Here is a 14,853-nt window from a genome sequence, read left to right as displayed (position 1 = left end):
GGGAAGGCATCTCGAACTTGATACATAGTTTCCAGACACTTCATTACTCAAAGTTGGCGGCAATAAGCTTAGGCTCCTCGCTGATCTTGTCTCTATCGACATGAAGCTCAAATCTCAGGTCCGCCGGCTCTGCAAAAACTTCCAGAAGCTGAAAGGGGTAGATATAGAGAAATGTATCCCTTGAAGAAATTACATGACTTTCTCTTCTTTTGCTCGGTTAATCGGTCTTTTGGCACGCCCGCCAGACTAATAAGATCGCTCGATACTTTGCCCGCGGGTACTGACCCCGCTGGAAGGTGAACAGTGGTCAGCAAAATGCAAATGTAGTGAAATATCACAAAGGGATCGAATGCCACTGTTTCGTACCTTTCTTTCGATTGGACAGTAGGTCGCACTCCTCAAACTCAGACTCCACACCCTCAACGGACCAGCTTGTAGACTAAGCGTCGGGGGCAAAACGTTGCAGAAACCTGTAGGCTTCTGAGTCCTGGGGATGGATAACATCTCCCTGCAACCCGACGGTTATCGGATCTCGAAAGCTCGGAGGGCGATTTCCTCTGTGCTGCCCTCATTAAAGACGAGGCAGTGTTCGAAGAGTTCTCCGAACATAACTCCATTCACAAAAGCTTGTCCGACAAGTAGGTAATGCCCTTGGTAAGGTCGTAGTACGAGAGGAACATCTCCACCAGCCATGATAGTAACTAGGTCGCCAGGCTTAGTAGTCAGAGGTCCAAACCCGATGAATCCGGTGTCGGTTCGAAATGCGTTTCCAGCGTCAATTGTTTTTGCACACACTTCCTCGATTTCGTCGTAGGAAAGGTTTGCATATTTATGATGCTCGCACACGCCCGTCTTCTTCTTGATTCGATCTTTGGCGGCACCTTTACCTTTCCTGGCGTCTTTGGTCTGTTCGATGCTGCTGCCAGCGACTCCTTGTCTTTTGTCGCCCTCTGATATATACCTCACTCCCGCGGACATTGCCCTGTTGATCTTTTCCCACGGAGGAAGTTCTGAATCAGTATCATCAATCTCGCTATCATCCATCTCGCTGTCGTGAATCTCGCTGTCGTGAATCTCGCTGTCATGGATCTCGCTGCCGCACGTTAATAAGTCGTAATGATCGTTCTCAACCTTTTCTTTCGCGTTGGCTCTGCAGTGATCTCCTTGCTCAACAGTGACCATTGAGCTTTCCAGAGCTTGGGCTACGAGATCCGTATCTTTGTCGTCTTCAGCGGCTTCATCAGAGCCAACATTATCGCACTCGACTCCGGTTAATGCTTGTCGGCTCACTGGGCGATCTTCTTGCTTGGTCTCCAGGGTTGAGACTTCCCCGGCCGCGGCCATATGCAAGGCTCTAGGCTGAGCCAGCATCTCAGCATCGGGGCTGTGTGGCTCGTTGCGAGTCAGATCCAGCCTGGAATACCGCCTCCTCTTCGGCGCACTTGACTCTAAGCCCTCGAGATCGTAAATATGTGCGCGTTTGTTATTGCAGTCATCGTAACTGTCGCTGTCGTTCTCGCTATCGCCCTTGCTGTCGCTGCCTTCGTCAGAGAAGTTCAATCCCGACCCTTCAAGTGACGTCAGCATTGCATTCATGAATACATATTGACTGAAGAATAACATACAATTCATAGTCGCATACAGGTACCTTATCACAGCTGGGATAATAGATATTGGAGCTGGTCGTGGTCCGTTACCAGCATAGGTCCTGTCAGCATGATCACCTATGATCGTGCGACAGATTGCTTCACCGGCGTCTTGGCAAACAGAATATGTCCAAGAAATGGGACGATGTCGATCGCGTCTTAAATACCACGGCGTGTTGTTGGCCAACTCTTCGTTCCGTATGCATCCGCAAGAGCAAACAACGTCCGGTAGTTTCAAGTTCGAATGAGAAGATCGATCGCGGCCACCACCAAGGTGTCCCATGACCATTGCCACCAAAACTTGGACTTTTTCGGGACAAATAGAATACACCATGCTACGAGGAGTAGGCGGACGCGCTTTGGGGTGCTCTGGTGCGACTTGGTCTTCATCAGCTTCTGATTTGTCCCAATGGTCAGGAAGCTCCACCGTGACGGCTTTGAACTGTCTGAAAAGAAGACATTCCCTGCAGTCGCATGAAACCCTAGCGTCATTCATGCGTCCGATTATGAATCCGAAATCATCGGTGTCGTTGAAACCCGTAAGCCCGCTGTTTGGATCGGGATCATACACATGTTTTTGCTCCCCGGTGTTCTCCTTGAAGGCCTGCTCGAAACATGCCATAATCGGTGCAAATTCAGGCTTTGCCCAATTGTTGAGTTGGCGAGGAACAGAGTCAATTGCCTCGGCAACCGTACCGATAAGGATCCCGAAGAGTGTGAGGATGGGCTGTTGGGGATCCGACACCATTATGTGATATGGTGGAAGATTCCTCGATGCATTGTAGGGTGCACCTTGCGGATGACCTGATATGAGCATGGGATTGGAAAGCCGAAACTGCCGCTATGGTTCGTCAAATGTCGGGAGCCAGGTTGCCCAACTCTCATATGCTGGATGGTTTTCGACATGATCGCGATAATACATGCCGGGTGATCTAGAGAGAATCTGCAAACCTGTTGCCGAATGAATGAGGTTTCTCGTCGCCTCCACAAACACTTGTTTCGGTGACTTGTCGTAGTCGACAATGTGCCTGTCTCTCACATCACGGTCTGCCATGCCCAATAGCCCGTAGACTTTGTCTCTCGAATCCGTGCATTGAGAACTTCTTGAAAAATCGAGAAGAAGTTGCAGCGGAACACCCCAGCAGCAGAGGCAGCTACCTTCTGAGCGCCCTCCCCCAGACTGTTGATAAGTTTCTCTGAGGCGCGAAATTTTGTTCATCGGGCTTTCGTAATAGGCGTTGAAGAAAGACTTCGCGCCTAGCGGCGCATCTTCTACCAAACGGGTCCCAAGCTCCGCGCGAAACGGTAACAACAAGTAGTACTTCAGGTAGTACATTAGTTTTTATAAAATGATCCCATGAAACAGAGGACGCTCCGCACATGATAGCAGGCGTCGTTTTCGAGAGGACAACCCCCTGAAGAATCCAAGTCCTCTCCCACCAACTACGTTTGAGGAGGTTTGTCGCCCCGCTCATGAGGGTTTCTCTCACTCCTCTTTCTCTAATCTCGTCGAGCGTCAAAAGGGGCATTGGTTGGCAGGAACACATGGAAGCAGCGCACGGAGGCCGTCATCTTAAGAACGATGGAATTTCTTTCATCCACCCAAACTCTTCTTTCTATTCATTTCCCATAAGGATTACATGCTGCCCCAGCCAGGTCCAGCACTCATTCCTTGGCAAGCAGATCCAGATACTGGTCCGTCACCTCCTTGACCATCGTCTCAAAGTCGGCGGACTTGACACCCAGCACCTTCTCAGTCTTCATTACAAGCAAAGTCAGCAACTGTCCCAACTCTCCCCTCGCTGCTCCATTCGAGCGAGACACCGGCCATGTACCCGCCCACCTCCCGCACCCTTCCCCCGCTCAGCAAGCTTTACACCCCGGCCCGCCCAGTTTGTATGTCAGCGTCTGCGGCGGCGGCCGGCATGCCGGGCACGGCGCGCACGGCGAGCCGACGCTCAGCGTCGTCGTGCAGCCGTCGATGCGCGTCACCGTCGTGCGCGTCGGCCGCGGCGCCGGCGGGCCCGGCTCAGATTTAGAGTTAGCTCATGTTGAGCTGGCTCATAGTTGGAGCTGGCTCATGTTGAGCTGGCTCCAAATATGGCCCAGCTTAAAATCTGAGCCACCTCATAATCTGGGCCAGCTCAAAAAATGAGCCAACTCAAAATATGAGCCACCTCAAAAATAACCTAACTCAAAATGGTCCAGCTCAAAAAATGTGCTAGCTCACCGATTCGTGGCTGAACATGTGGCTGAACCTATTGATCAGCCACACTCGATCTGCGTTCAGGCTAGATGGCCAGTCATAGAGATTTAAAGGCCCGATTCCAGGCTCAGGCCTCTAGGCCATGTTCTAGAACCGCAAGTCTAGGAGGCCTCTAGGGGAGAGGGGGACGATATCTGAGACTATTCCAATTTTGGAACGAATGTATCTGCTTAGTATTGTACGTCTCAATAATGGGAATAGGCACTAGGTGGTATGGTGGCGTGAGAATCCCCGTGGCTCTTAGGGTAGGTTCCTCTGTCTCTTGCATTTGGATTGATCGTGTTAGGGAAGCAGTGCGTGGTTCAGTATGATTGATTTGCTACACGCATAGAGATTTGTCTACCGCTACGCATACGACCTCCTCTTCCAATAAAACATGACATAAATGTGAAGGAAATGGTGGAAGAGCTTCTCAATTAAGCTATCAATCCCGAGGCGCTGTTTCGCAGATTGAGGATGGTGGGTATATAGTCTTATGGTGTGAGTAGGAGGCGCCCGACGAGGAAAGAAACGGCTTCGGGGACCCGCTGGAGATAGTAAGAGGGGAAATGTGTTGGTGCGATGTACGCGGTGCCTACACAGACGAGGTCGCCGGGGTTGCAGATAATGAGTGTTTTCTCGAGGGGGTAACCCTTGATTCGTCCACCGTCCTGGAGGGCTTGCGTGTCTCCCAATGTGACGATGCCCGCGATGCGGTCTTTAACGTATTGCGGCAGACTTTCCACGGCTCGATGAGTGATAGCTGCTCCTTGGCTGTATCCTGCCGCCACAATTTTGGACTGAGGGCAGTAGATGGATGCGCTAGCGAGGAGGACCTGCATCTCGTAGATTCCGTATGGTGGCCCGCCGCCAGGGTAGAAATTGGTCTCAACTAGTGCCAGATAGTCGACTCCCTGGCTAGCCACGTTTTGGGCGCCAAAATATGTCTTGAGGCCGTTGGAGAGGGCCGGTCCCACGGAAACACCCTGCATCGCGTGAGCCTAGGTTTCAAGGGGCACTAGGTCGATTTGTCTCACCATATTCCCCGGCGCCGAGGTCTGTCGAGCCCAAATGAATATGACCGGCTTGCATCCGGTGTAGCTGAACTCCTCCGACCACATTCCTGTCCATGTTTGCCGTTTCTCGGATGCGACCGGCGCAGCGGAAGCTAGAATGGCAATCCACGGCACGAAAAAGACGAGCAGCAACATCATACCAGATGAGGTGTTGCTCCTTCGGTCCCAGGCTTTGCAATGCTTCTAGAATGACCGCTTATATTCTCGCAGGAAAGCGCAAGTGAGGCAGGCGCTGACAACTACAAATGCCTTACTGCGTGACCGCTCCACCAAGGAACTGGCCAATTGTCTTCCCCTGAAGCTGCTCTCATTTACATCTGACACTCCCCGGTAGATGATCCTCCGCCTTAAACGCCAACCAACAGACCCAGCAGCTGCCGGGGAATATCGGCAAACTCCGGAAGCCGGCAGTTTTCTCGGAAACGTCGGTAACCCCGCATATATCAGCCTTCTAATAGCAGCAGATCTCTCTGATCGTCCTCGCTTATTTGGGTTATAGCACGTCTGCTATCAATTGCCGACGGTTCCGCGGGAGACCCCTACGATTTGGAGTAGGAGCCGTGAGGTTTGAAAAATTGATCCGCATCTTGGAAGGCAATTGGATTCGGCAGTCTGTTATCAATTGCCAGTGTTTAATCCTCGAGACCAGTAGCGCTAAAAAGCGAACATGTGTGTGACACCCTCCAAAAGCTCAAGCTCATAGTTGACGAAGTACGAAATGTGTTATGGAACCGATAGACAGAGACAAAAAGATGGTAGTCGATTTGAATCTAGCTACGGGCAGACGATGGTGTAGGCGTTGGGCGCGATAACTTCAAGGGACTAAGGAATGTCACCTATTGGCCGCGCGCCGACAAGGCCGACAAGGCCAACAAGACCGGAAATTAATCTAAACAGACGGAACATGGTTTATGTTTGTTGGGTTGGGCTGGGCTTGGCGATAAGCTCTCTCTCTTTTTCCAAGCCTAAGCCTTAGATCGAGATCTCCCCAATCCTTCACAGTTGCCCCTTAATATGTTATTTCGAACAGACATAGTTTATATATAGCTTCTAGAAATAGAGCTGGTTCTATAAGTACTGGATTCACCAGGGTACCGGTACTGGGCTCAACAGGGCGTGGTTGCACGCCGAAAACTGGTGGTTCAAGTGATGGATTGTAGATGTCTATTCTTCTTTCCTGGCAGTGCCAGGAAACCCCCTTCTTATACTACTATTGTGGTGGCGAAGTAGGCCGCAAAGTAGGCCGCGCAGAAGGCCGCGAGCCTTCTGCCTGGCTCCTTTGAATCCTTTGCCTGGCCACTTCGAGACCCACATTCCAACACCATCTTCAAAAGGAGGCTGCCATCCTTGTCACGGATACGGCCGTCAATTTGCTCTGAAAATCACATGATAATTAGTCGTCAACCATCTTTGCACTTTGATCATTAGGCTAGCGCTTACCAGAAAGCCTCCGTGTCGTACCAGAGAGGGCGTCAGTGACGACCTCAACACCCGACTCATCATAGTAGTTGTACGAGTCCTTGACATTCTCGAGCAACATAATCTCGTAGAAGAGGCCTGTAGCAAAGGTGGCAAGTTAGTACGTATACGTGATCTAAGTCTGGATGTAAGTAACGAACGCTTTAAACGATAGACCTTCCTTAACCGTAAGCGGGTCATCGAGGTATATTCGGGCTATAAGCGACTAGCCCTACAATGAGTAGCGCCGTTAGCATAGCCGAGCCCTGAGATGCCATAGGGCTAAGGTATTTACAATACCGTAGGCTGCTCTCAAGATAGTTGCTGTCACGGCCAGCTTGGAATGAGGGCGGAACTCCTCTATTGGGCGCTATAGACGAAGATTCTAAACTAAAGGGAAAAGGGAAAAGAAGCTCAAAAGCCTCCCCTCGCGAGATTCTTCCAGGGCGTCTCAAGGTGGGGCTCTGGCTGGTCGAGTGGATCCACCCAACTGGCGTCTGATTAGTCAGAGCGTCTGGGAGGCCTGGAGGACCAGGCCCTCACAGTTGCCTCGAGAGAGGTCTTCGCTTCCTTAAAGAGCTCAGCATATTATTACAAACCACTCGACTGTTAGGGTCGTCTGTCTGTAAGGGAGCACGGGCTCCGCAGAATGCTGGGGTTGGTAATTATGAAGATAGAACAGAGGGCAAGCTCCTTCCGCACGGGTAATACAGTCAAATCGGAATGCCACTCGAAGTGTATGAGTGCAGTGAATGTGTATTGCTTGCTTGAAGAACCAAGCAAGAACTATTCTAGGACCGTGGCTACGGTCGTTGTATATATCTAACTACTGGACCAATTACAACGGGTCCCGCTGTCCCGCGGTCCCGGCCCTGGAGGTCCCGGGACGCCGGCCACGCGGGACACTGTCCCGCGTGCCCGACCTCAAGCGGTCCCGACCCTCGGGCCCCGGGGACACCCCTAATTGGTCCCTTTCACGGGACACTCCTGATTGGTCCACCCCAAACAGAGCGTGCCCCACTACTGTGCATTTTGACAAGGATTCGTAACACATATGCCCGTGCCTCGGAATCGTGCTCCAGAATCACGCTTAGGTCAATTCCAAGCTTGCGGAGGATCTTGGCATAGGGTATATCACCGCACAGTCGATCGAATGAGACAAGGCTGCATTTACCGGGCTGTATTCGTAGAATCTAAAGCTAAGGAAAGAAAGAAGGAAGGAATCGAAAGCGGCCGGGTAGCCGTGGGGAAATAGTTGTGGGCGCCAGGGATCACGTGTAAGGTCATGTGCTAGGGCAGTGGTGGGGAGTGGAGCTCCTGCAAGAGCGCACGAGCCACAAAGCCTAAAACCGATGCGCTCAATCAGCGGGTTTTGGCCCTGCCGTGACAGGGTACCTCAATGTAGGCCTTGAACTTCTCAAGTCTCTGTTCTTTGTAGTACTTGGTCCCGGGCTCGATCCTGCCATTAATTTCCTGCTTGACCCACTAGCAGTTGTTCTGCGGTGGGAGACGAGTTTTAGCTCAGTTACTATAGTTGCGTAGTGACGGCCACAAATATCTTTATGTATAGCTTCAGAGCTTCGGGATTCTTCAGGTCTTGAGGATAACGCGCGAGGCCTAGAATAAGGGATTGAATCTCATCTAGTTATATGCTTTGGACGCATTCGGCGAGTCGAGAACTGATCGGATATAGTAACTGTAAGACTGCTCGATGTCGCTGACAATCTCGCTGCTAAGAAATCTATCCCCAGTGGTGCTCACCCTTGGATACTCCTCTAGAGAATTACTTGCAAATACGACGGTACCATCTCGAAACTCCTCCCGGCTTAGAGGGGCGTCGTCTCTGCTGTACAAAAGGAAGACAGCACCTTACTCTTGAGCGCTTACATGCGGCGAAGCTGGTTGCCTTCGAGGTTTATCAGAAATTCGAATAGCTTGTAGGGACGCATGTGACGGGCGATGCCCTGGCCGAGAAAAATCGACAGACTGGAAATCTTGTGGCCTCGCTATCTGGCGCGGAGTGGGGTCTCGTTGGCGGGTTTTTGTACAAGGGCTGAGCAAGTACTTCGTCCCGTAAGAATGACCTCTATAGTATGGCCATAATAAGTAGGAGCTTCGGCTTCTATGTTTGGGTCCTAAATCTGCCCTTGACCCCCTTGATCACGTACCCGGCCATACGGAAACATGTCTCTCGAGCCCCTGAATTGCGTCCTCGAGTAGCATACGACAATTGACACGTATCCTCTCGAGCCCATCAAAATCGCCCGGGGGCACAGTCTCGCCGAACCAATAGACTATGCATCCGTAGTGGCTGTAACGATTAAACGAGGTATCTCCGTCTGCTTCCTCGTCGGAGCGGACATACTTTTGCAGCGTAGCGCCTTCAGATGTGGTGATTTTCACATCTTGTCGGCGAACATAACCCCACATCGCGCCGTACTTGTAGCACACGCCGCGCCAGAAGACATATTCTCGCGAGCCACGGCGTCCACCTGGCCGTGGCAGCACTGTATACCTAGCCTTCTATTAGCCAGATTAGGCGAACTAGACTCGATTGGTGCCTTCATCACCCTCACGCTTCTGCATTGGGACATGGGCTCTTTCTGAGTCGATTTTACTTTACCTCCGCAGAGCCGCATTTCATTTCAGGTTATCCAAACAGAAGTCCCAGCCTTGTCCAGAAGACCTATTAGCACACATCACTACATCGACGCACGCAAACCGGGCGTCATCATCCCTGTCACAGAAGAACAGAGCCTCAAACTCCTTGGTGCGGTTCAGGAGCAGAGCCTCAAACTCCCTGAGTAGGCAGAGAGAGGAGCAGAGCCTCATGGTTGCCTCGGCGGTTGTACCGAGTCAGGAAGTCGATAAAATGTCGTTCAGGTCCGGCAATTTTTCTCAGAAATTCGTCCTTCTTCATCTGTGTCACTCGTCTCCAGTACCGGGTCAACACTCATCACGGTAGAAGAATTAACGGACAGTGGATGAGAAGAAATATGCCCGTTTTGGTATGTTTTATATCTTCGTTTTGAAGAACTTCGCTAACTAGGACGAAAAATCAAGAACTCGGTGGTCCTTTGCCAACTCGGCCGGCGAGAGATAGCGACCGGCGGAGAGACGACCGGCGGAGAGACGACCGGCAGAGAGACGACCAGCAGAGAGACGACCAGCAGAGAGACGACCGGGGGAGAGACGACAGAGCAAGCAAAGAGCAGACTGCAAGCAGAAAACTGTCTGTAGACACCGAAGAGGCAGTGCAGCGTGTCAATTCGGGTATGTTTAGTTCTTAGTTTGAAGACTCCTAGCTGACTGAAACGGAAATCAAGGGCCAGATGGTCGTTGGCCAGCACGGCCGTCAAGAGATAGAGATTGGACGAGAGACAACAGAGCGAGCAAAGAGCAGACGGGAAGCCAGCTGTCTCCAGACACTGAAGAGGCAGTGTGCCGTGCAATCAACTATTGGAGAGAGGCGGCCAAAGAATCTCAGCAGGAGGTGGTCCTTTTGAGAGAGAAAGTGCGCTCACTGGAAGAGGAACTCCGTTTAATGAAAGAAGATGGGAACGGGCTATTGGGAGTTTTGGAAGGGATTGTTAGCATGGCTAATACGTATATAGGGAGAAAAGAGGATAGAAAATAACATTCATGTCATTTTATCCGAATAATAAGGGACATTTATAATCATTCTTGTCTAGAGACTTCTCAATATAATGTATAGTTGGTATCTCTGAACTTGACATTAAATATCATGAATTCACCTAATCTACCTAGTAGCGATATACGGGAAAGGTCCTCACTAGTTTTAAGTAGCATGTAACATAGGCAGCTCACACCATACATAATCAGTGCTATAATTAATAAACTAAATATCATCTATAACTCCCGATTTCTAATTAACTTGACAAGTTATTACATTATATACGCCCAACCTAATTCATACACACCTTAGCCATCCCCCCCATTACCTTCCTTAGCTAGGTTACTGACGCCCGCCTAAACCCGTCCACCAACCCCGTCCGCGGGTCCCGAAGCACGCCGCCGCCGTACACCAGCCCGCTGCGGTCGCGATGCAGCTTAGCCAGGCTCTCAATGACGGCGTCGTAGCTTCCAAAAAAGCCATACACCCTAATATCGCTCGGTACCACTCTTTTATCCAGCGGCTCGACTAGGCCGTAGCCGAGCGTGACGCCCTATACACTACCGACCAAAATGGCGTACCCGTCTAGGTCCGCATCCCGTTGCAATAGGACCAAATATATGAAGCCTATATACCGGACCGGCCGCAGGCGTACGACGTTAGCAGGGAATGTCCAGCCACTGCATACGCCTTAGTAGGGTAGCAAGATTGGATGTCACGGCGTGACCAAGAGTTCGCTACTACTACTGCTGCTATCGCCGCTTATTCTAAGTAGATACATCTCAGCTTGGACCACGGGTGTCTACAGGACTACTGACACTCGCCGCGGCCCCTTAGGCGTCTGTACTTACATTCCTCGGCGTAGTTTGCTAATAGGAATACACGATCCCGCTAGGTTCCTCTCTACCTGCTAAGTTTTATTTCGGAAACCGGTAGTAGCCGTAGTTAATGAAGATAATAGTACCATTGCAAGTAAGACTGGGGTGCAGCCCGCGAAGCACGGCCCGTCGGCCCGGTTGAAGCGGCTCATACTGATATTGACGCCGGAGCCGGAGTCGCTAGATGAGTTGCTCGGCTTGGGAGCGGGCAGCGAGTTAAATGCCGCGTCTAAACGGTCGCGGTACCGGATGAACAGCGGGCTGTGCATACCGTACATGAGCGGGCCGGAGTCCTTGAAACTGTTGCAGATTTGGCGCGCATGTGCCCCGGCTAGGCTCGCTAGATAGTGTCTCCCCCAACGATAGTAAAAGTCTGCCCGGCTGAGCGCCAAGGAAATCTGTCCCCGCGGGTCTACGCCGCAGAGATCCTCGAGAAGAGACAAGCAGCACTAGTGGCGAACTCGGGCTTGCTAGCCAGAAGACTGGCGATGAGCTCCCGAAGACGCGCATCGAAAAACCCCGGTACATCCATTGTCACCGGTTTGTGCTCTCCGTTGCTGCAGATAGGGGAGAGCGAGGCCAGAAAGCATGATTACAGACCGGGAAACATGATAGGCGATCTCAGTAGCACTCATGCTTGTTGTGGGCTCCAGTAGCGATTTGAGTACGCAAATTGTTTCGATGACTGGGGTGAACCGTTGGTACTCGAGCTCGGCGGTTACGACGGGCGCAACCTCTGCGTCGAACCCATAATCGACGGCTTCTTTCAGCGCACTGTCAAAACGTAGATAAATATCCCGTGACTGGCCATACTGTAGAGTATTGAGAGTAATAGTCAGCTGCATGTGTGTACCTGGTTCGCTCCCTTCTAATTTAACGGGTTCCTTTTGGCTAACAGACTCTCCTGTCGTCTCTTCGAGTTTCAGGTACCACGGATATGTCAGCCGTAGTACCGCATTGTTGGCAAAAGTAGATTGAAGATTGGCCATCGCGTGAATAAAAACGGTACCCTATTAATAGTCTATGTCAGAAAAAAGGGGGGGTTCTAGAAGGTGCTGGAATCATGGATTTGTCACTATCAGAAAGAAGGGAGATTCTAGAAGGTGCTAGAATCATGAATTTGTCACTATTAGCCACAGACGCGCAATAACCTCGCCACCTGGCCATGGCTATAAGAAATGCTCTCTGGCAGAGCCAGAGAGCCTAGAAAGAGGGCAATAGAATCAAGCAATTGCAACCCCATCAATTCCACAAGATCCAGTGTGCAGTGTTTCTGACAGTCTACTTAGCATCATGGAAAAGTAAACTGAAAAGCCAAGATGGAGAATTAACAATCATGCCTGCGTCCGGAATGAACGAGTAATTACCTCCGCCAACTTCTGCAACAATTCAATTTCAAGTGGGAAATCTCACTAGTTCTGGCATTATAACTCTAAGTCGTACAAATTCTTCGCCAGGTTTAGATAATTCTTTATCTTTAGTATCTTCAACACCTGTGGAACAATCAGAGAGCCCTCCAATCTTCTGCACCACACTGAACAACTCGACTGCGGTAAATCCCAACTTTGCTAATACAACTACAAATTTTAATCCTACGAATGGATCTTTACCCCCTCGCTTCTTTCCTACTCCAACGTTAACTATCTTTCCTTGGAGATGTTGAATAGAACTGGCAGTTTGTGCCAAGTGCTCGCCCTCCACCTTAAGCAAGTACTATCTCCCCCCACTTGTCCGGATCCTCCTTGGACTCTCCAAGGAGCTCCCCCCTCATAACCCCGTGAATGTAAGCCGCCCCGACCAAGTTAAAAGCGTCCCCACCTGCTACCGGGCGCAGTATCAGCGGCATAGAGGATCCCGGCAAGACGCAGCACACATCGCCAGGCCGGGAGAATCGCGGCACCAGAGCCAAGGAGCCTGCGCGTGTTGCTGCCAGTCTCTCGTCGTGTCTGAAACTGATTTCATGAGAAAACCGATACGCCTGCTCCAAGACATCCCGCGGCAGAGGGTGGTGGCCCCCCTGAAGCTGTCGCAAGGCGCGGCGGAACGCATGGTACTGGCCCCGGTATTTGGCTAGCCGCGACCCTGTTGGAGGACTAGCTTCCTCACAAAAACCCCTCGCAAGAGCTAGGAAAAAGGCATCTTCTAGCTTGCCCTGCTCAAGATCGGCCGCTATCGACGATTGCGTGACAAGGTTCCGCTGCGTTGTGTCCCACAGATAGTCAAGGTAGGTTTCGCCCGGAGAAGCGCGCCAGGCGCCTTCGTCCCACGCCCGAGGGTCGAGGGAGAGATTGGTCAGCTGGATAACCTCCGAGGTCCAGGATAGCCGATCAAAGAGTAGCCCCCGTAAGACAAGCTTCTCTTCTCGGATATGGGCCCGAAAGCTTATCCCCACGCCCCCCGCTCGATACCAGTAGCTGGGGGAGCTCCCTAGGTGCTCCGCCACGCCGTTATCCCATCTCGGCACCCAGCTAGGGCAGTCCCTACCCTCGACATCCGCGCCGGACAAATGGACCACAAACGGCAAGACGTGGGGCGCATCTCTAGGGTTTCTCAGCATTGTGCAGGCCGCCTCCAAGAAGACTTGCTCCACCGGCTTCGCGTAATCCGGTTCGATCATAGACACTCTGGGGCCACCGCCGCCGCCGCCGCCGCCGTCGTCGTCGTCGTCACCATCCAGGCCGACACCGTCCGCTAGGGGGTTGCCTAAGAAGGCGTAGAGGTGATCGACGTCCAGCGTAGCCCGCAGCGACCTTCCTGCGCGCAGCACGTGTACCATCGACCACTCCCGGTTGGCGATATACCTGTCCTGGAACGTCTGGAGGAATGGGCTCGCCCTCCAAGTCCCTTCGCTCCCGTAGAGGCCGTAGCCGAAAGCGGCGACGGTGGCGTACGCCCCGATGTTGAGGCCACAGGCCTCCCTGAGATCTGTCCGGTACTGCATCCATATCACCAGCTCGACGAGATGGACTATCGGCATCTGGCAGTCGCCCCATGTCAGAACGCACTCCCTAGCGACGGCGACCTCCTGGACGACCCACACCCTGCTGAACCAGGGCAGGCCGAGGAGGCGAGAGGCCGGCTCCCACACAATAGGGCGGGAAATGGGGTCCGGGAGGTTGATGACGGGGATGGCGTCCATGTCATCGTAATCCCTCCAGAGCCGGCCCAGATAGGTGCCTGCGGCCCAGATGAGGCCAAAGCACGAGTCGGCAACGCCCTCGGTATCGGCACCAAGCCAGACGACCACGCGTCTGGCGTTCCTATAGATGGCGTCTATGAGGCGGACCTGGCGGCTTCTCTCGGCGTCGTCGCGCTGGTTGATACAGATGGCGTCGGCCCAGATGATCCGCGGGCTAATGGGGTCGCGAAGCGCATGCAGCGCCTCGAGGAGGCTGCGAGAGATGGAGACGACGCAGGCGTCATCGCACGCGATTGTCACCTGGTCGCCCGTGTCCCCCCAGACGTACGACAGGGCCTCGTATGGGTGGTCGACCCGCATGTCATCGAGGCCCGCGCTGCGCAGTCGGCAGCGCATCCCATCCTGCGCGCTGCCGGGGAGCAGCTCCAGGAGTCGGATCGATCGGTCTCCTAGAGGCCGGTACTGGTACCAGAGCTGATCCGGTCGCACGGATTCGGCAGCCATCTCGCTCGCGAAAACCAATTGGAGCCCCAGCGGGCGAATAGCAGTACGGCAGCGGCGGCGGCGGGGAGAGCGAGTGAGGCCAGCTCAGAGTAAGGGACGAGTTATGCAAGGGCACATAATGTACCTACTTGCACAGACCCTACCAAAGGAATGGCTCACCGCCTTTGGCGTTTCATATCCGGCAGAATTGGAGGCGCTGAAAGTTTAGTGCTCTCGGCCGCTAACTCCACGAGAGCGTGGCGCCTTATCGGCATCGCAAACCTCAACATTCGA

General features: G+C 52.5%; 4 protein-coding genes across 4 annotated transcripts; all 4 read right to left on the bottom strand.

Moving 5' to 3' along the window:
• Window positions 1-588: 588 nt before the first annotated feature.
• On the bottom strand, window positions 589-2,706 carry B0T26DRAFT_627930 (uncharacterized protein; the record flags this gene model as incomplete). Its single annotated transcript, XM_060436218.1, has 2 exons — window positions 589-798; window positions 2,551-2,706. Coding segments are annotated over 2 exons (366 nt in total), but the record flags the coding sequence as incomplete, so codon positions are not given.
• Window positions 2,707-4,385: 1,679 nt separating this feature from the next.
• B0T26DRAFT_641082 (cutinase) lies at window positions 4,386-5,102 on the bottom strand (the record flags this gene model as incomplete). The annotated part of the gene is made up of 2 exons (XM_060437292.1): window positions 4,386-4,877; window positions 4,929-5,102. The coding sequence occupies 2 exons, from the start codon at window positions 5,100-5,102 to the stop codon at window positions 4,386-4,388; spliced, it is 666 nt and encodes a 221-aa protein (XP_060297734.1).
• A 6,209-nt stretch (window positions 5,103-11,311) lies between these two features.
• B0T26DRAFT_193174 (uncharacterized protein) lies at window positions 11,312-11,909 on the bottom strand. The gene has a single exon (XM_060433697.1). It carries the CDS (start codon window positions 11,780-11,782, stop codon window positions 11,408-11,410), a length of 375 nt encoding a protein of 124 aa, XP_060297733.1. The 5' UTR covers window positions 11,783-11,909; the 3' UTR covers window positions 11,312-11,407.
• Window positions 11,910-14,175: 2,266 nt separating this feature from the next.
• Window positions 14,176-14,580, bottom strand: B0T26DRAFT_643361 (heterokaryon incompatibility protein-domain-containing protein; the record flags this gene model as incomplete). The annotated part of the gene is made up of 1 exon (XM_060437528.1): window positions 14,176-14,580. A coding segment is annotated over one exon (405 nt), but the record flags the coding sequence as incomplete, so codon positions are not given.
• Between the last annotated feature and the right edge of the window lie 273 nt (window positions 14,581-14,853).

This window comes from Lasiosphaeria miniovina (genome assembly GCF_030549165.1).
Source record: "Lasiosphaeria miniovina strain SMH2392-1A chromosome Unknown B0T26scaffold_3, whole genome shotgun sequence".
Lineage (NCBI taxonomy): Eukaryota > Fungi > Ascomycota > Sordariomycetes > Sordariales > Lasiosphaeriaceae > Lasiosphaeria > Lasiosphaeria miniovina.
This window is presented reverse-complemented; position numbering and strand designations above follow the sequence as displayed.